The sequence below is a fragment of the Serinus canaria genome, chromosome 27, assembly GCF_022539315.1.
Source record: "Serinus canaria isolate serCan28SL12 chromosome 27, serCan2020, whole genome shotgun sequence".
Lineage (NCBI taxonomy): Eukaryota > Metazoa > Chordata > Aves > Passeriformes > Fringillidae > Serinus > Serinus canaria.
The window spans coordinates 4,186,765-4,206,336 of NC_066340.1; the positions used below are offsets into that span (position 1 = coordinate 4,186,765).

Below are 19,572 nucleotides of genomic sequence, written 5' to 3' on the forward strand. Positions count from 1 at the left end.
AAGAGGGTCAAAAATAAAAATGGCATTTCAGGGAAAACTTGCCCTCTCTGCAATCAGAGATAGGAAGAAGGATCAATTCTCCTGCAGCTGAGGATGCAGACTGTGCCAGACAGTCATTAAAGGCATTTTCTGTGCCTGGTGATGTGGCTCTGCTCTCAAGCTCCATCCCAAGTCTGCTGGGGAGCTGACCTGTGGTTATTCCAGGGACATGGAGGCTCCAGTGGCCTCTCTGCCAGGTCACAGCAGGCACCAACCCTTCACTGTCCCTCTCCCTTCAGGCTGAACCCTCCTTGCACCTTGCCAGAAGCTGGAAGAGATTCTCCTCAGATCATTAAAACCCTGCCTGATAAAATGCCAGCCTGGGATGAGATCAGCTGTCTGCTGAGCAAGCTGCTCTGGGGCAGATCCCGTGGGACTGGCTGTGTTTGCAGGAGGGGCAGCTGCTGACAGACATGTGGGTGTTGTGTGTCCACCTTGCGTTTATGGAGCTGTTGTCCTGCAGGAACAGCCCAACGTGAAAATTAAAATGTTGTGCAAATGCTGAGGGCTGGGGGTGCTCACCTGGAGAGGAGAAGCTGGAGAGGAGAGCTCAGAGCCCTGCCAGGGCCTGAAGGGGCTCCAGGAGAGCTGGAGAGGGACTGGGGACAAGGGATGGAGGGACAGGACACAGGGAATGGCTCCCACTGCCAGAGGGCAGGGATGGATGGGATATTGGGAACGAGGAATTGTTCCCTGGGAGGGTGGGCAGGCCCTGGCACAGGGTGCCCAGAGCAGCTGGGGCTGCCCCTGGATCCCTGGCAGTGCCCAAGGCCAGGCTGGACATTGGGGCTGGGAGCAGCCTGGGACAGTGGGAGGTGTCCCTGCCATGGCAGGGGTGGCACTGGGTGAGTTTCAGGTCCTCTCCCACCATTCTGTGACATTGGGAATCAGCCTGGCAATGTGCAGTTCCTCTCCAAACTCTGCATTTCTATAAGTAAGAATCTCTTTGTTTATGCACCTGTTTTTCATGCCAGCTTTGCCACAGGGAAAAGCATTTTTCACATGATCCAACACATTTTTTCAGCTATTTCTGCAAATCCAGACTCCTCACAGAATGAGGCAAAGGAAAAGTAGAAATAGGTCAGGTATTTAAATAAGATGTAGTTGTCTCTCTTCACAGCAAGTTGCCTTTTTTCTGCCTATGTGAATTGTGCTAATGTATCAGAGAATAAAGAGAACAAAGGGAAGCAGAAGTGCCAGCGTTTTCATTCTGGGATTGCAGCTTCAGAGCCCTTTACTTTGCAGAAGTGATACTGAGACCACTCTGGAACATCTCAGCAAATGCTCCTGAAATAATAACCCTCAAATTGTCTGCTCAACCTCTCTGAATACATGAAATCCACTTAAAACCCTGCCTGTCATTTCTGCTGTCACATGAAAAATTGATTTCCCGGCTCCGAGCCTCGTCCTTGGTGCCTTGCAGTGTCATGAATGCATAATATTAAGGGAACACAGGGAAATTTCAGTGCTCTCAGGAATCATCTGGCTTGAAATGCAGACAACAGGCTGCCCTTGCTCGTTTGAGGTGGATTTGGATTTCTCAGCTTGGCTCTGTGTTCCAGGAGTGCCTGTGGCTGGTGCCACCCTCCTGCCAGGCCTGCTGTCACCTCGGCTTAGTCTGCTCTCACTGCTCCTGCTCCTTGGAGAGGACATTAGGAATCCACACTGAAATTCTCCTTTTCAAATATCTGCACTAATGGCAGGACTTGGTTCCTTGACTTTAAAGTTTTTGATGGAAGGAAAATCTTCCTTTCAAAACTGCCCCAGCCTCTGTTCTCTCCAGGCTTTGTGTTTCCAGCCCCAGCTCACCCCGGTGCTCCCAGGCAGAACAGGGGTGATTTCCATCGTGTCTGAAATTTGATTAGACTCAGAGTGTGTCACTGGGGTGCTGCAGTGCTGAGCCAGAGGTGATGTCAGTGCTGGTTCGAGCTGGACTTCCCCTCATGGGCAGTTTTACCTGGTGGAGGAAGCAACTTTTCCCTTCATTGTAGGAGCAGGGACTGCTGCAGCCCAATCATCCTCACTCTTCCCTCCTGCCCTTCCTGAAATCCCCCCCTTCCTCCTTGGCCCATCCACCTCCCCATTCCCAGCCATCCTCACCCTTTGTGCTGGGGAGAGGCCAGGTTTCCTCAGGACTCTTTACAAACCAGCATTGCTGGGGAATTTGGGTGTAGATGAGATTCACCAGCCCCCAGCACCCCGGGAACAGCTGTGACCTGTTCAGACATCCCTCAAACACCATCCCAGGAGCAGCAAACCCGAGTGCTCTCAGTCACTTTGAGAGCTGGGTTCTTCTTCCTGAGGCCCCTGGGCTCTGCTCAGGGATTTTCAGTAGCACCAACCTCAGTCCAAGCTGCTCCTTGGCTTTCTTCCAACCTCCTGGTGCGTTTAACCCCTTTTTAAGCCCTGCACAGTTGCTGGGTCTCTTCAGGCTTCTCTGAAGGGCTCAGGGTGTGCTCCTGCCCCCGGGATCAGAGGGACGCAGCAGGAGGTTCAGAACTAAACCCTGGCTGATGATGGAGCAATGGGCCCTGAGTCCCCCTGGCTGTGCTGCTTCCCCTTCCTGCTTCATCCCCAGCCTGACCCTTCCCTTCCCGTGCTTTTCTCCCTGCTTTGGCAGGACTGTGTATTTGAGGGGAGCACGTCCTGCCCATCCCAGGGCTCCCGGGAGGGACAGCAGCAAGCCCGGGCTGGGACAGTCCCTGGGCCCAGCGCTTCTCCTTCTGGGCGTTCTTAAGAGGAGGGACCTCAGCGAGGCTCCTCACCAGCAGGTTAAGAGCCTGTCATTAACTGAAGGATGATTCAGCTTCCTCAGCTGAAGTGTCACCGTGTGGATGCTGGGAGAGGAAGAGGAGGAGGAGGAGGAGCCGCCTTACTCGCTGGCCCCGAGCCACGAGCACCCCCTCCCTCTGCGCTCCCACTCCGTAAGAATCCATGGTTCAGCAGGCAGGAGTGGGCTGGGGGTGGCGGCAGGATGGCCCTAAAGCCGTGGGGGGCTGCCCGTGTGTGTCCCGCCGAGGGTGACCCTGTGTCGGGGTCCCCAAGGTCGCTCTCTGACAAAAGCCGCCGCAGCGCTCAGCGCAGGGCAGTTCTGTTCTCGTGCCGTTTCAGTGTCCTCGGAAGCTTTAGCTAATTCCTCTCTCTTTCCATTAGAAAAGGAGAAAAATCTGGGTTTTCAGACCAGCTCTGCAAAGAGAGGCAGGAGCCGGCGCGGCTGTTCCAGGCCAGCGGAGGGGAGACGTGTCCCGTGCTGACAGAGCGAGGTTCCCCCGGCCGGAATGTGCCCTGGGGCCGGGTTAGCTCAGCCCTGCTCCGGCCACGGCCGTGCGGAGCCCCGGGCAGCCGCTGGCATCGGCCGTGATGTCACCGTGTCCCGCACTAAGTAGGTCACGGTGACACCGCTCTGCCTGCAGCCAGGGCCGCCCCCGGGGCACGTGAGAAACCCCCCGAGAGGGGGCTTGGAGCACGATCCTGCTTACCCGGGGTTATCCAGCAAGGGGTGGCAGTAAATTAACCCAGCCCGTCGCTCTGCAGCAGCCCCGCTTGGCTGGCAGCGCTGAGGCATCAGATGGGATGAGGGATATCCAGGTTGCTATAGCGACCGGGAGCTGCGGCTCTGCGAGCAGCCGCTCTCCATCATCCTTCGAGAGCCCCTCCAGCCCCCCCAGGCTCCCCTCATCACCCCCACAGCCGGCACACACGGCTGGCACACGCTGCCCGTGCTCATGCTCCTGCCCGGGATGTTCCCCAGGGTGGCAGAGCCCTCCGGGCACATTCCCAGCGTGGGTGGAATACAAGGGAGCTGAGCTGTTTGCCACCCCGAGCTGTGGTGGGATGTGACAGCCCTGCTGCCATCCCCTCTGCCTGGCCACAGCCCTGCTGCTGTTGTCCCCGCGGCTTCCAGCCCCTGGAGCCAGGCAAGCTGAGCTGGTGACTTCACCACAGCAAATTGTCCTCTCTTATCCCAGCTGCTTCCTGGCACTTTCAGTGGCACAGGTCGATCCCAAGAAATAATGAGAGAAAACCAAAGAATTTCAAAAGTGTCCCTGCTATTTGTGTTCCTATCATGATTTTGGGTGATCTCTGGGAAACTTCCCCCTTGTTGTGGTTTCAGACCTCTGCCAGGCTCTAAAAATATCCATTTAATTCACAGCCCTGCAGTGGGAAAAGCAAAGCTGCTGATCCCTTGGGATGGCTGGAGCTTTTCTGGGTACCAAAGTGAGAGCACAGCTTCTCTGTGCTGTTGTTTTCCAGTGTAAAGCATCCATCAGCTGTTCCAACCACTCCTTGCCACCCCAAAGTCATTGTCTCTTGTAAATCTGAGTGGAAAACAGATGTATAATCCCACACCTTTGTCCTCTGCATCAAGCCCTGTACCTCACAGTCTTCTTGCAGATGTTGAACAAACACATCCCAGATGCCTGAAAGGTGCTGGATTCCCTTCAAAGAGATTTTTGGGGAGGATTTCTACCTTCTTGAACTTCAGCTGGCAGAATTTGATCAGCAGCTGCTGAACAGGCCAGGAGCATCCTTTGAGGAGGGACTTTGCAAATGTGCCCCAGTAAATGTGGGGCTGGTGAATTCATTCCCCAGGGGGGCCATGGCAAGGACCAGCACTGGGAAGAGAATACAAGGAAAGATTTTTGCTGTTTCTCAACCTGCCCAGGAGTTGAGCCCAAGTTGTCCCAACCAGGAGGCAGCTCTGTGCTCATCCTCCTAAGTGCTCTTATTTTATTTATGTGCTGGTGCATTTCTAATGCCAGGCTCTTGGCATCACCCCCATGTGCTGCTTTCCTCTGCTCCAGCCAAGCACTTGGAATCATATTTTTGGCATGGTGGTTTTTATAAAATATGTAACACTCCAGCATCCTGAGGCCACGGTGGAGCCGGATGAGCTCTGACTCCCCAAAGCTCTGCCAGGCTCAGAATAGCTCTGAGATGTGACTTCACTGGGGCTGCAGAAGCTGCAGTTCATCCCTGCTGCTGGCAGGGCTGGGAGCAGGGCTGGGGAGGTGAAGGGGAGCAGCACATGGGGCTGGGCTGGGACGTGTCCCCATCGTCCTCCCTGCTGGCTCTGGGAGCCACAGGCCCCACGTGCCCTGGCCCAGCTCTCCCCACCCTTTCCCTTCCCTTCAAAAATTGAAATTACATTGAATTCTGAGAGAATTGAATGCACAGAATCATTTAGCAGTTTGGGTTGGAAGGGACCTTAAGGGTCATTGAATCCCATTCCTGTGGTGTGCCAGGGATCAGGGAAGGAGCACTCTGTGGGTTTTGGAGTTCCCTCCAGGGGGGCACGTGGCAGGGTGGGGGCTTCTGCCAGGATGTTCCATCCATCATCCATCAGCCCTGGCTGCCGTGGGGGCTGGGAGCTGCCTCCACCTCAGGGGATTGGGAATTTTTTGTTTTGCCTGCTGGAGGAAATGAAATATTTAGCACACTATTGGTGCTTTTTTAACTGGGTTTTTTTTTTTTAGCTCCTTCATTACTGCAGGTTCCCAGGAAATTCCCTGTAGAGTGAGCCTGTGGTTTTCCTCCACAAACTCCTGACCAGCTTTAGGGAGTGCTCATGGGGGATAAATGGCATCAGGCACTGGAAGCTGATGGCACAGAGGTGGGAAAACCTGACACTTCTCTTTGAAGGCCAGAGAGGAATTCCCATCTCCCACAGGAGCAGAACTGAGGGAGCCTGGAGCCTCCTGTGCTGGGTGGGCAGGGAAGGGGGAAATTTCTGCATGGGATGGTTTGGGTTGGGAGGGAAATTTCTGCATGGGATGGTTTGGGTTGGGAGGAACCTTGGGCAGGGACCCCTTCCACCAGACCAGGCTGCTCCAAGCCCTGTCCACTCTGCTCTGGGATGAATTAATAGTCCCAGAGGGGTAACGAGGTCCAGGCCTGGTTTTAGCTGAGCTCAGGTCCAGTTGGGTCAGGCCTGGGGTTCAGGGGTTCAGGCAGTGAGGGCTGGCCCTGGCTCAGCAGGATGATGGAGCTTGGGTGAGGCTGTGATCCCTCTCTTGGATGTTCCAGGGTAGGACCAGTGACATTCCCTGGGTATTTCCACTCTGCCCAGGCTGGAGGAAGGGACACACCATGCAGTGACACAGAGTGATGGCTCAAACCACTGTGGGGGCTTTCCCACCATGAAATATTGCTGTGGGGTGCAGCCCCATGGCTGGGACCTGCCCCAGGAGCCCCCCTTGGGCAGTTTGGGTGTTTTTCAGCAGCCTGGCTCTTGGCCCAAGCTCCCAGAGCAGGAGAGCAGCCCTGGGGAGGGGCAGCCCCTGCCCCACGGCCTCAGGAGCACCTAAACCAAAGGGGTTTGCTGGAAGAGACAGAAACATTTCCCAGCTCTCTGGCATTCCCAGCTCCCCCTGGCAGGGATGATTCCCAGCTCCTGAGCAGGGATGCACAGACACCCCAGCTCCTAAATCAGTGAGGAAGGAAGTCAGCTCCCAGACTGCTCCAGGACCTCCCAGCCTTGGGATCAATGGGAATAAATGCATTTTAGGAATGAGAGAACCAAATATGGAATGGACTGGGGATTTTGATTTAATGCTTTTTAAAAACCAAAATTTTATATGTTTCTATAAATAAAATATCTTTTATTATAATTGATATGATATGATATGATATGATATGATATGATATGATTATATTATATTATATTATATTATTTATATTATATTATATTATATTATATTATATTATATTATATTATGATTATATTATATTCTATTATTTATCTATTATATTATATTATTATATTATAATCATGTATCATATAATATTATAATGTATATAATTCTATAGTATAATGCAATTTAATGTAATAATAGAGCTATTATAGATATGTAAATATATGTATAATGTATATAATAATTTATATACCAATATTTCATGCTCATCTCAGCCAGAGGGGAAGGAATACACCTGGATGTGCTGCAGACACATCATGGAAAAGGCCCAGCAGTGTTGTGGCAGCTGCTGGCCTCTCAGAAAAGTGGCTTTTATGGCTCAGGCAGGACTCAAAGGGACCATGGCAGTAGAGCTGCCTTGGCTCTGCCTTGCCCTGGGCCGTGGGACACGTGTGACACTTTGCCCTGGGAAGAGACTCCTCTGAACAGTTCCTGCTGCTCATTACCAGGGAGCAGCAGTGTTGTTGTCACAGCTCAGCAGGTGACAATGAAATTTGTGTCACCCAAAGCCTTGCTCTGCTAACTCAATAGGCAAGGCTGAGCCAAAAAGGCTTGAAAGCCACTTCTTAAGTGGAGGGGTTGAGCTCTCAGCTCACAGTTCAGCCTGGTGCTTCTCCTGCACAGTAAAAACTCCCTTCTGAAAAGGCACTTCTGGCAGCCTCCCAGGTGATCTACCTGAGCAGACCACCAGGCACAAAAGAAATATACTGTAAATATTTGCTGGTTTTGAAGATGGAAAAAAAAATTCAGTGTCTCAAGTGTCACTTGACTGCAGATAATGGTGAAAAAGCACAGGGTGAGGAGGGAGCTGGCAGCTGTGTTCAGCTCAGTGACCTTTCAGAATGCCTGGAGCAGTTGCTCTGACCTTTGACTATGGAAATTCTCCTTTTGATCCTGACTTGAGATCTCCTTGATTCCTGTCTGACTTTCTTTGTAGTCTCTTTTCTATGGCTTTGATCCATCTAAATGTCTGATTCTGGCAAGGCCACCTGGCTCTGAGGAGCTCCACGAGGCCAGAGCTCCGAAAAGCCGGTGATGCTGCAGGGAAACATCCTGTGAGCCTGAGAGGTTTCACAAGGCAGGTTTTGCAAAGCCCTTGTGGTTTCAGATGTTTTCATCTCCCTCATGGCACGTGTGAGTCACAGCCTGCCTGTGTGTGTGTGTGTGTGCATCCCCTGCCTCCTGCCCAGGGGAAAGATCTGCACCCACCAAGGGCTCCTGGGTCCTTCCTCCTCTCCTCAGGAAGCTGTGGCTGAAGGGAGCTGCCTGCTCTGGCTTTGGGGCTGTCCTGAACAGGGTGCAGAGGGGCTCCCAATCCAGCCCAGCAGCTGAGGCAAGAAGGAAAGAGGGTGTTAAGTTGTTTCTGGATCACACAGGACAGCAAATCATTGCTTTGAGCCTTTTTCAAGAGCCAGGGTGTTCTAACAAGACCTGGATGGGGAAGGTGTTTTCTCCTTCTGAGAAGGGTGGAGAGCGCCAAGGAGTCACAGGGATGATGCTGTCAAAATCTTCTGAGTCTTACATGGGGGAATTTGTGCTCTGAGTGTGTCAATCTCTTCTGGCAATGGGACCTGGTGCTTTGGAGCTGCCACACTCGAGATGTGGGAGAGCAGAGCTGAGGTGCCAGAGCTGCAGCTCTGGAATGAAATATCCACCCAGGATTATTGACATGTGGTGCCCTTTGTGTCCTGGCTCCCTGGGGGTGTTGACTTTGGGATTCTTGTGGTCACATGAAGAGTGGCAGCCCCTCCTGGCAGCAGCTCCCACAGGCTGGGGACAGGGGGGACACACAGGGCCCCCGAGGTCTCAGTGCAGATTCTGCTCCTGGGAATTCAGCTATTCCTGTTTTTCTCTGCTGAAGCTGCTGTGGGAATAATTTTCTCAGTAAGTTTTCCTTTGAGCCCATTGCCCTCAGTATCATTGTCCTGCAAGCTGCAGAAACCCACAAGTGCTTGGGTGAGATATACCCTGAACCCTGCCCTACCAGCCACCAGCCTGGGCCCTAAACCCTCCTGAGAGAGCACTTATCTGTCCCCAAATGTCACCTGTTGTACCTCAGATATGTCCTTGTTTATTACCCATCATATATCCAGTGGCTTTTTAGACCCTGCTCAAGAAATTCCTCCCTTGGAGGGTGGGCAGGCCCTGGCACAGGTTATTCCATGGATGCTCCATCCCTGGCAGTGCCCAGGGCCAGGCTGGACAGGGCTTGGAATCTCCTGGGGTAGCGGAGGGTGTCCCTGCCCTGGCAGGGGTGGCACTGGGTGTGCAAAGGCAGAGACAAGTCCCACTTCCAATCAAACTTGAGCTGGAAAAGGAGTTTTCATGGCATAAACCTGTCCCACCACCTTCTAGGGACTTTGACAAGGGATGGAGGGACAGCACCCAGGGAATGGCTCCCACTGCCAGAGGGCAGGGCTGGATGGGATCTTGGGAATGAGGAATTGTTCCCTGGGAGGGTGGCAGGCCCTGGCACAGGTTATTCCATGGATGCTCCATCCCTGGCAGTGCTCAGGGCCAGGCTGGACAGGGCTTGGAGCTCCCTGGGACAGTGGGAGGGGTCCCTGCCATGGCACTGGATGTGGTTGAAACTTGATGGTCCTGAAGGTTCCTTCCAAGACAAAGCATTCCTTGATTTTATGGCTCCATAACTGTCACCTCTCTGCCACCCCAGCCTGGAGCCCTCCCCAGCAGTGACACCACACATGGCCTGCAGAGCTGATTTAACCCTCCCTGAAATTTTCATATCCCTGCTTGTCTCCTCAGCTCTTGTTAGGAAGCAGAGCCTTGAAAATTGCCTTTTTTTAGACCTCTTGAGTTTCTCTCTCCTCGCTTCCTGTGTTTTTTCTTCATGCAGAATATAGCTGCTGCTTTTTTTGGGCTCTTTTCTGCAGCCTCCCTTCATCTGGGAGCCTTTTTAATGTTTTTCTCATGGCTGAACCCTCTCAAAGGCTGAGGCCAGGATCCAGGTGGGGCTGCAGCACTGACCTCCATGAGGTGTTACCATGATGGGCTGCTCTCCATCCTGCCCCTCACAGCCCTCACATCTCGTGTGCAGCTGCAGGCTTTCTTGGAGCAGAGAATCACAGAATATCCTGAGCTAGAAGCCAACCAGGTGCCCCCCAGTGCTCCTGCCTTTCCAGCAAGAGGCCTTGGTCTAAGCTCTGGGAAGGTTTGATGGTTTAAAGCAATCCCCTTTGGAATCCATCCCAGTGGGCTCATTGCTGCTGAGCCCTCATTTCACACTTGGTTGCACACTTGGTTGAAATCCCTCTGGTTTGTTGTCATGAAAATCAGGCAATTACTGTGCTGGCTTTGCCATCTCTACCCAAATTCTGCTTCTGAAAAGAGCTTATTTCCCACTCTGTCCATGGGACAGCACCTCATTTAAAAATCCTGGGAAACCTTCACAAAGAACAGTTCCATTGGAGCCCTGGCAGGGATGGGCTGCAGCTCTGGAGCTCCCCATCCCTGGCTGCTGTCCCTGGGGTGTCCCCAGCTCCCCATCCCTGGCTGCTGTCCCTGGGGTGTCCCCAGCTCCCCATCCCTGGCTGCTGTCCCTGGGGTGTCCCCAGCTCCCCATCCCTGGCTGCTGTCCCTGGGGTGTCCCCAGCTCCCCATCCCTGGCTGCTGTCCCTGGGGTGTCCCCAGCTCCCCATCCTGCTGTGCTCCCACTGGGCAATATCTCATCAATGACTCTTTGCTGTGTTCTCATGCCTGTAGCTCCTTCCAGAGCATTCCAGGTCATCTGGGCTTGTTCTTAAGCGTGGGATCATGGAATGGTTTGGGCTGGAAGGGACCTTAAAGCCCATCCAGCTCCAGCCCTGCCATGGGCGGGGACACTTCCCACTACCCCGGGTTGCTCCAAGCCCCATCCAACCTGGCATCTCCTGTATTTACATTTATTGAACAATACATTTATGCAATTTCTCAGCCTTACGCCTCTTGTCCTCACCAAAACTCCCTCTGATCTTTCTGTTCTCCTTCCCTTCCCCATTCCCTTCCCACCACTGCTGGTGCTGTGGCTGTCTCTGTGCTCTGTGCAGCTCTCACAGATGTCTGGGGCCATTTCTGTGCCACTTGCCTTGTGTTTCCCCCAAGGTCCTGGATTAAATGCTCAGTCAAAACTCTCCTATTTCATGGGCCAGTGATCTGCTGCCACTCAGAGCCCTCCTTTCCCTGCTGCTTTCCCTTCAGTGCCTGCTCAGCTCCTGCAGTGGCTCAGGGGCTGCTCTGGCTCTGGCAGTGTCCCACACATATGGGATGTGTCTCCCTGCTCCCATGGGGCTCCCAGCAGAGCCTTTGCTCCTCCTGTGAGCCAGGAGAGCGAGGGGAGCTGGGGATGGACCTCTGGGTGTGGGAGGAGGAGGGGAAGTGCCCCAGTCCTGCAGGGTTCACTGGGCCAGGAAAAGGCAAAGAGCTGCCCCAGCCTGGGCTCAGCAGCTGTGGCTGGTACTGCTGAGCTGGCAGGAGAGGCTTTTTCCACCCCAAAATATTCCTTGTGTTGTGTGAAGACCTGAGTTTGTAGAAACACCGACACCTTGGTGTTTGTTATGAACAGAAATCACTGTGGCTCATCACATCCAGACATTCCCACGTGGCTCCCTGGAAGGAGGGGAGCAGTGCTGGATCCTGACTGCCCCAGAATCTCCTTCCCTGGTCCATGCTGCCAGCAGCCTCAGGGGTGCTGGGGCTGGGTCCCTTCCCTGCAGTGCTCAGCCAGCACTCACATCCTGCTGTCCCTTGGGTGGAATCACTGCTCCTCAGCAGTGGGGTCATTGCCCAGGAGGAGCCCCAGGAGCAGCACCCATCACTTTGTCCTGATGGAATTGACTTCAGCAGGGCTTAGTGAGGAGCCAGAGCTGCCATCAGCCCCAGCAGTGCCTGGTACCCACAGGGAATCCCTGAGGGGTTTGGGTGGGAAGGGACCTTAAACCCACCCAGTGCCACCCCTGCCATGGCAGGGACACCTCCCACTGTCCCAGGCTGCTCCCAGCCCCAATGTCCAGCCTGGCCTTGGGCACTGCCAGGGATCCAGGGGCAGCCCCAGCTGCTCTGGGCACCCTGTGCCAGGGCCTGCCCACCCTCACAGGGAACAATTCCTCATTCCCAAGATCCCATCCAGCCCTGCCCTCTGGCAGTGGGAGCCATTCCCTGGGTCCTGTCCCTCCATCCCTTGTCAAAGTCCCCAGAAGGTGGTGGGACAGGTTTGTGCCATGAAGACTCCTTTTCCAGCTCAGGTTTGATTGGGAGTGGGACTTGTCTGTGCCTTTGCTGCCATCAGGGTCCTGCTGAGCATCACTGATCTCCAAAGGTTGTGTGTTGCCCTTGTCTATGAGACTTTGTTGTCATCCAGGGTGGTTCTGGTCCATCTCTATCTCAGCCCCTTCCTTTGGGATCTAAATTCAGCAGGAGCTCAGGGAAGCAGCTCCCATCCAAGCAGTGATGGATGGAAGGTCTCAGTCTGCTTCCCCAGCTGCTGCAGCAGCTGTTCCCTCCCTTGGGGCCCAGAAGCAAACCTGGGCAGGCCAGGGCAGCCAGCAGCTGCCAGCCCTGTGCTCCATGAGCCAGGCTGCCCTGCCTGCTGGGCTGCAAACCAGAGGGAAATTTCCTGCCCCTCTCCCTCACTGGCGCCAGCCCAAGCTCTGGAGCAGTGGCCAAGAGCCCCGAGGTCCCAGCAGGTCCAGCTGCTCCTGGTGGCAGGGCTGGTGCCCTGGGGTGCTCAGCAGGGACACCAAGGAAGGGTTTGTCATCCCTGAGCACTCACAGATCCCTGTGGATTGCTCCATCCTGGAGCTGCCCTGCTCCCCCAGCAAATGCTTTAAGGCTGAACTCTCACATGAAGAAAAGCAGCAGGTGATGAGTGAAGGAGCTTTGGCAAGGTGGGATCTGGGAATGAGGGGAGGGAAGCCTTAATTTAATGGGATGGTCACAGGAGGCAAAGATCAGAGGATCTTCTCCAGATCCCTCCATGCCAGGGCAGTGTTGGCTTCACTCAGACCCTCAGACCTGTGTTCAGGGGATTCTCCTCATCCCAGCAGGAGCTGAGACCCAGCCTGGTGCAGCTTCCTGCAGGTCCCACAGCCACAGGGCATCAGGACCTTTGGATTCCCAGGCCTGGGTCCTGCTTGGGGTCAGAATTCAGGTTATTGAGGTTCCTCTCCCCAGAGCCTCTGCCTGGTCACTTGAACTTGTTTGTGGGACAGGAAAAGTCCTTCACCCTTATCCCTGTTAGGGACACTTGATGATGGAGCTTTTCCCAAGGAGCAGGGATCTCTGAGAGGCTGCTCTGGGTGTGCAGCTCATTCCACTAAGACACAGCAAAAATAGCAACCTAAGCTGGGATTGCAGCCTCAGCTCACCCAGGCAGGAGTAAATAACATTAAATACCTGTAAGAACATTAAATACACGAGGGCTTTGTGTGCTGGGCCTGCCAGCCCCTTCCACCAACCAGGCATTGCTATGGAAGTGGTGAAAATCTGCAGTTGGGAACTGCATAAAAATGCAGCTTAAGGGAAATGGAGTAAAAACTGCACAAAGGACTCGGGCTGTGGCAGTGGGAATGCTGGAATGGCTCAGACAAGGCAGGACCTGGGGTCTGGGAGCCAAACACAGGGAATGGGATCCCAGCACATCCCCCTGGGGTGTTTGGAGCATCCAGAGAGGCAACAGAGCCAATGTCAACAATTCTAAACCACTCAGCATTATACTAAAAATGCTGGAAATGTGGGAATTTGAAGTGTGGGTGAGGTCACAGGAGAGAATTCCCAAAGGCCAAGTCCCTGGATAGCTCTTCCCACTGGTGGTGGCTCATGAGGATGGATCTGCTGCAGGATTTTCCTCTCCTGGGATCTCTGGGGGTTCTTGGCTGGTCCCAAGGGATCGTGGCTGGAGCTGGGCCACCAGCTTGGCCTCAGCTCCATCCCAGCCCCTGGAGCAGCCAGGCCATCAGTGGGGCCGTGGCTTTGCTGGGCTCTTCCCTTTCTTCATGGAAAACAAACAGCCCAGACAAACCAACGTGGGGGCAGAAAGTCCTGATTCACCATGGGAATCATGTTTAGTGCCAGAACTGGGTTGGGGAGTTCAAAACTGCAGGGATGGAGTTTTGTCCCAGCCAGTTTGGTCTGTCCATCTGAGAGGGAATTGGGAACAGCCATCACCCCAGCTGTGGCTCCTTAAACTGTTCAAGGCTGTATTTCAGTCTGAGCTCAGCCCAGGCGTGTCCCTGTCACTGCTGCAGGCACAGAGCTGGAGGGGGTCACTGTAGGGTCATTCAGGGGACAGTGGCCTAGCTGGCAGCAGCCCCTGGACCCTCTGGCCTGGTCTGGGCTCTGCCCATGGAGCTGAGGCCTCCCACAGGATCCCAGTCCCAGAGTGGAAGGCTTCACAAGCCCAGAGCTGGGCTCAGAGCTCAGGCTTGGCTTAACACTGAGTTTTAACACAGGGGTGGCTGCAGGATGTGCCTGACCTGAAAATGCCTGTCCCATCTGTGGCCATCCCACCCCATCCCATCCCATCCCACCCCATCCCATCCCACCCCATCCCCATCCCACCCCACCCCACCCCATCCCCATCCCACCCCACCCTATCCCATCCCGTCCCGTCCCATCCCATCCCATCCCATCCATCCCATCCCGTCCCCCATCCCATCCCACCCCATCCCATCCCATCCCATCCCACCCATCCATCCCTCCCATCCCATCCCATCCCATCCCATCCCATCCCATCCCATCCCATCCCATCCCACCCTCCCATCCCATCCCCACCCCATCCCTCCCCTCCTGACTCTGTCCCTTTCCCGCAGGGAGAAGCGCTCCCTGCACGTCACTGTCACCAACCCGGTGCAGTGCAGCCTGCACGGCAGGAAATGCACCGTGTCCGTGGAGACCAAGATCAACCAGCCCCAGCCGGATTTCACCAAGCACCGCTCCGGCTTCGTGCTCTGCGTGCCCGGCAATTAACGGCCCCTCCCCTCGGAGCGGGGCCGGGCTCGCCCTCCCCGCCCAGGGACGCGCCGGGATTCACCGGGAGATGCTCGGCAGCGATTGCCAGGTGCCTAAAGCAGCCTCTGAAGCTCAAGGTTTGGAAAACCCAAGTTCCAGGGGTTTAGAAAAGCCAAATTCACATGGAATGAGGACCTGAAATAGCCGGTGACCGGTTCTCCACATCACAAACCAGGCTGGAACGTCAGGAGAGTGCTTCCTTTGAAATTAGTCTGAAAAAAAGAGTTTCTAGGTACTTCCACCCCTTCTTCCCTTTCCCATATTGATGCCTCACCCTCTCTCCAGTTCTCCCTTCCATGTTCCTTTCCCTTTTGCAGTTTGATGCAGCTTCCAGAGGAGGAACCAAAGATACCCAGCTCAGGGAGTCAGGTTCTGTAGGGCCAGATCCCCATGGAACCAGAGCCAGGCTGGGAAGGGAGGGCTGCCTTCCACACTCCACACTCCTCCAGCCCCCAGGCCTGGGAAGGTTCATGGAGATGCCTCCAGAGCTGCTGCTTTCCCTCGGGAATTCACCGCCCCATCGAGGCACCTTGGCTGGACAGGGGACTCCCCAGTGCAGGCCTGGATTCATTAATCCTGCATTGCTTTCTGCCTTAATTACCCCCGCCAAGGGCCTGAAGCCAGTGGTTCCCTTTGGGACCGTGTGGCCTTGCTGAATTGTGGATGATCCATGTGGCTTTGTGTCTGTGCCAGCATTGGGGTTAGGGAGGGCTGGGGTGAGCCCAGGAACAGGGGGAGCTTTGGGGGGCCAAGCTTTGCACTATCCAACATTAACCTGGCACAGCCCCAGCTGCCAGCACCAGGCTCCTCCCTCCAAAGAGTTTTCCTGGCTCTTCCCAGCAGTGGGCTGTGGGTGTTGGGATATTGGGCTCATCCTGCCCAGCCCAGATAACCCCGAGCTCTGTGTTGGTGGAGAGGCATGGATCTCCTCAGTGGTTTATTCCCCAGGAACCCTGCTGTGGTTCCTGAGCAGCCCAGGCTGGTGGGATTGTGCATTGGGATTGTCCTGGCACTGCTGGTCAGGTCAGGATTCCCAGCCCTGCAGATGGGGGAGCTGAGTGGTGCCCCCACCTCAGGTCCCAGCCCAGCCAGCAAAGGGGAGCACTTGTTTGATGGAGCAATTTGGGAATTAGAAAGCCTGGAAGAGGCTCCTCACTCACAAAAGGTTTCCTGAAGCCGCGCCATGGACCTGGGGCACGGGACAGGTCACTGCAGCCTTGGTGTCCCACTGGCACCCCGAGAGCAGGGAGGGACCGGGATGTGGAGCATGAATGAACTGGGACAAGCCCATGCACGGGGAGGCCCCATGGCAGAGCTCTCCCATTCCCATTGTCCCTGGCCTCAGAGCAGCCCTGGGAACATCCAGCACCCCCCACCCCCGAGTGCCCCTCTCAGGGTGCAGCTCTGGGATGTCTGGAGGGTCCCCGTGGGCAGGGGCTCCTCCAGACCCCCCAGCCCCGAGGCAGCACCAGCGCTGGGCCAGGAGGTGACACCGGCAGCCCCGACCCCACCAGGCTCACTCAACACCCCGGGACCACCCCGGACCACCCGGGACCCTCCCGGCACCTCCACGGACCTTCCAGTGCCTCCTTGGAGCCCCGATCGGCTCCTCTGGAGCAGCGACACCGATGCCAAAGGCCGGGACCCGCCCGCCCCGCCGGAGCGCCCGGCGTGGCTGCGCCTTCGGATTTGCACTTGTCGCCTCCTGTCCTGGTGCGAACGTCCCCGCCCCGGGCGGGTGCTGGGGATGGGATCAGCACTTTTGTACCCTTGTCCCTCCCGAAGAATGGTTGGATGGAATTGGGATGGACGACAACGAATTGCAGGCTTGGGAAATTTCTCCTACCATGAGATGGCAATATTATATGTGATGCGATGTGTCTTATATATTATCTGTTCCTGCTCTGGTTTTATATATATATATATAAAATATATATATAAATATATAAAATATATATATTCTTGATTTTCCCATAAATTAACTGTTTCTAAATTGAAACTTGGATTCTCAGCCGAGGGCGATAATGCAATGAACCCCTTTTTTTTTTTTTTTTAATAAATCGCTGATATTTTATGTGTAAAAGAGTATTAAAAAACCCTGTTATAATGGACCTGGATTTTGTTTACATAATTCACCGTAATAAATAATAAAAGAAAGCAATTAGTTGCATCCCACCATGGCACTGCCCGTTCCTGCCGGCGCGGGGGAGACGATGCCCAGAGGGATGGGTGTCCCGATTTCCCAGTTATCCCGCTATCCCGATTTTCCCCCTCCGGTGCTGCCGGCCCCGCCGCTCTCCCACCACGGGGTGACCCCGGCGCAGGTAAAGCGATTAAAGCGGCGGCTGCGTTAAAGCTCTGTCGTCAACACAAATCCCACTGCCACCCTCCGAGGGCTGGGAGCGCAGAAAAGACTCGGCCACGAACCGCTGCCGTGTAATGGATGGTCAGTGCATTTTTATTTAATCAGCACAGTACAAAAATAAATAAAAATAAGGGGAGGGGATTAAATTACAGGCACACTGAGCCCCATGACACAGTCGGTCGGGTTATAAACCACACATACTTACAAACACACTATACACATACATACAAAATGAGACAAATATAAATTAATAAGTAACAATACCCACCAATTTGGTCAACAAAGATCTACAGAAGAGATTGCACTAAAAAAACGTACGTATACATGTATCATTAGCAGGGTCCAATGTACAGCCATGAAGAGCTTCAAGTGAAAAATCAAAAATAAAAATAAATGGCACGTTATTTCTCCCTCTTGTTCGCCAGTTTAACGCCCGATGGACCAGAACTAAACTAGAACTGAGCACACGGAGAAAAGAAAACGATAAAACCCAAAAAGAAGGTCTCAGTCCCCAGGCCTGATACGGGAATACCGGCTCGAGACTGCGGTGTCGGGGTGGTGGCGGGTCTTTGTGCATGGGTGTAATTTTACAGCCATCTCTCGTTAAGGTTTTTCTTTTGATTATTATTTTTTTATGCGTTTTTTCCTTTTTTTTTTTTTTCCGAAGACACAAAATGCTCCTGTTTGCATGCGCAATACCACTGGAAAAGCAACAATGACAGAAGAAAGAAGGGTTTTTTTCTCTTTCCCCCCCGCAGGTTTGCAGTTCGTTGGGTTTGTTCTAGAAGAATTCATATAGCAGCATGTGGCGGCTCCCCTTGCTTGCACACTCAAGTAGATCCTTTACACAATACTCATGACCAGTGCACGATGGGAACAAGACATTTCACATTGATCTCATGAACAGTAGCGGTGATTCCCGTCACCCGGACCCGCTCGGGAATTCGAGTCTCTTCAAAGAAAATAAATAAAGGGGGGCATGAGGGAGGAAAGGGGGAGGGGGGGGTCCCCGGGCCGTGCCCGCGTCTCTGTCCCGGTGCTGCCGGTGAGTCCCGACCGGGCCGGTTCAGCCGCCTGCGCTGGAGCCTTTAAAAGGAATTCTTTTCCTTTCCCCACCCCCCCCTCCCCACCTGGGCTCTGGTTCGGTGATGCGGTGACCGGCGGAGCCCCGCTCCGCTCCCGGGGGATATCGGCTGGGGGGGTTCTCGTCCCCCCATCCATGAATTGCTGGGATCAATCCGGTGGCGGAGCCGCAGCATCCCCGGGCCCGCAGCATGGGGAGGGGAAAGCGGCGACGAGGGAGGGAACCGGGGGTCTGCGCTCCGGTCCGGCGGCGGCCGAACCCCCCGTGTCCCCCCGGGTGGGGGGGGAGACGGCGGCTCCCGCCCTTCCCCGTCGGGCAAATCCCCCCGGGAGCGGCTCCGGGCCTGGCGGGCGCGGCGTGCCCGGGGGCGCGGGGGGCGGCGGGCGCTCACCGGTCGAGGCCGATGAGCAGCCGGCCCTTCTCCTCGGAGCCGCTCTCCTTCTTGAGGTCGGCGAAGACCTGGGTGAAGTAGTGCGGGTCGGCGTTGACCTGCAGCATCTTGGGGCTCATGAGGTCGATGATGGAGAGGCAGCGGTCCCAGAAGGCCTCCTTACAGCTCTCCACCAGGAAGGGCTTCAGCGGGTAGGAGATCTCGTTGCCCATGTAGGAGTAGGAGAGGTACAGGCAGGTGAGCAGCACTGCCTGCAGTTCGTGGTCGCTGGCCACCTCGGCCGAGATGACGTCCCGGCACAGCATGTAGAGGAAGACCACGTTGGCCGGCGTGATGAAGCCCTGGTCCTGCCAGCCCTGCAGCAGCAGCGAGCGGTCCACGGAGCGCAGCCAGAGCACGGGGTCGGTGGGCGAGAGGTGCTTCAGGCGGTAGCAGCGGCGGCACAGGAACTCGCCAAGGCAGCGCAGCAGCTCGCTGGTGGACGCCTGCACCACGACCCGGCGCGGGGTGGCGGCGGCGGCGGCGGGCGCGGCCGGGGGCGCCTTCTGCGCCGAGGCGAGGGCGGCGGCGGCGGCGGCGGGGGGCGGCGGGGGGGCGAAGGTGGCGAGGTTGGCGCAGGAGAGAGATTTCTTCAGGTTCTCGTTGTTGAGGTGGGTCACGTTGCTCTGGTAGCCGCCGTTGGGCTGCACCTTCTTGGAGCTCTTCTTCTTGGCGGAGACGGCAGCGATGCGCTTCCAGGGCAGCACCGAGATCAGCGAGTGCCGCTTCAGGCCCTTCTCCTTCGCGTTCTTGCTGTTCTGCACCGCCGTGTAGTGCCCCACCGTGGCCGCCCCCTCCTCGAACAGCGGGGCCTTCCGGTAGCTCGGCGACAGCGACAGCACCGTGCCCATGGCGCCGGCCGCCCGGCGGGCGGTCGGCGGGCCCCCGCCGCCCGCCCCGGCCCCGGCCCCGGCCCCGGCCCGGCCCGCCCGGCCGGCCCCGCTCTCGCTTGCTC

At 55.5% G+C, this 19,572-nt stretch overlaps 2 protein-coding genes across 2 annotated transcripts in view; one reads left to right on the plus strand and one right to left on the minus strand.

The window, feature by feature from the left end:
• MYO1D (myosin ID) overlaps positions 1-17,336 on the plus strand; it is a 158,070-nt gene extending 140,734 nt beyond the window's left edge. The window contains exon 22 of the mRNA XM_030232301.2: positions 14,540-17,336. Within this exon, the coding sequence (XP_030088161.1) occupies positions 14,540-14,696 (157 nt within the window). The 3' untranslated portion in view covers positions 14,697-17,336. The remainder of the gene's footprint in view (positions 1-14,539) is intronic.
• Positions 17,169-19,572, minus strand: CDK5R1 (cyclin dependent kinase 5 regulatory subunit 1). The gene has a single exon (XM_030233720.2). It carries the CDS (start codon positions 19,466-19,468, stop codon positions 18,575-18,577), a length of 894 nt encoding a protein of 297 aa, XP_030089580.2. The 5' UTR covers positions 19,469-19,572; the 3' UTR covers positions 17,169-18,574.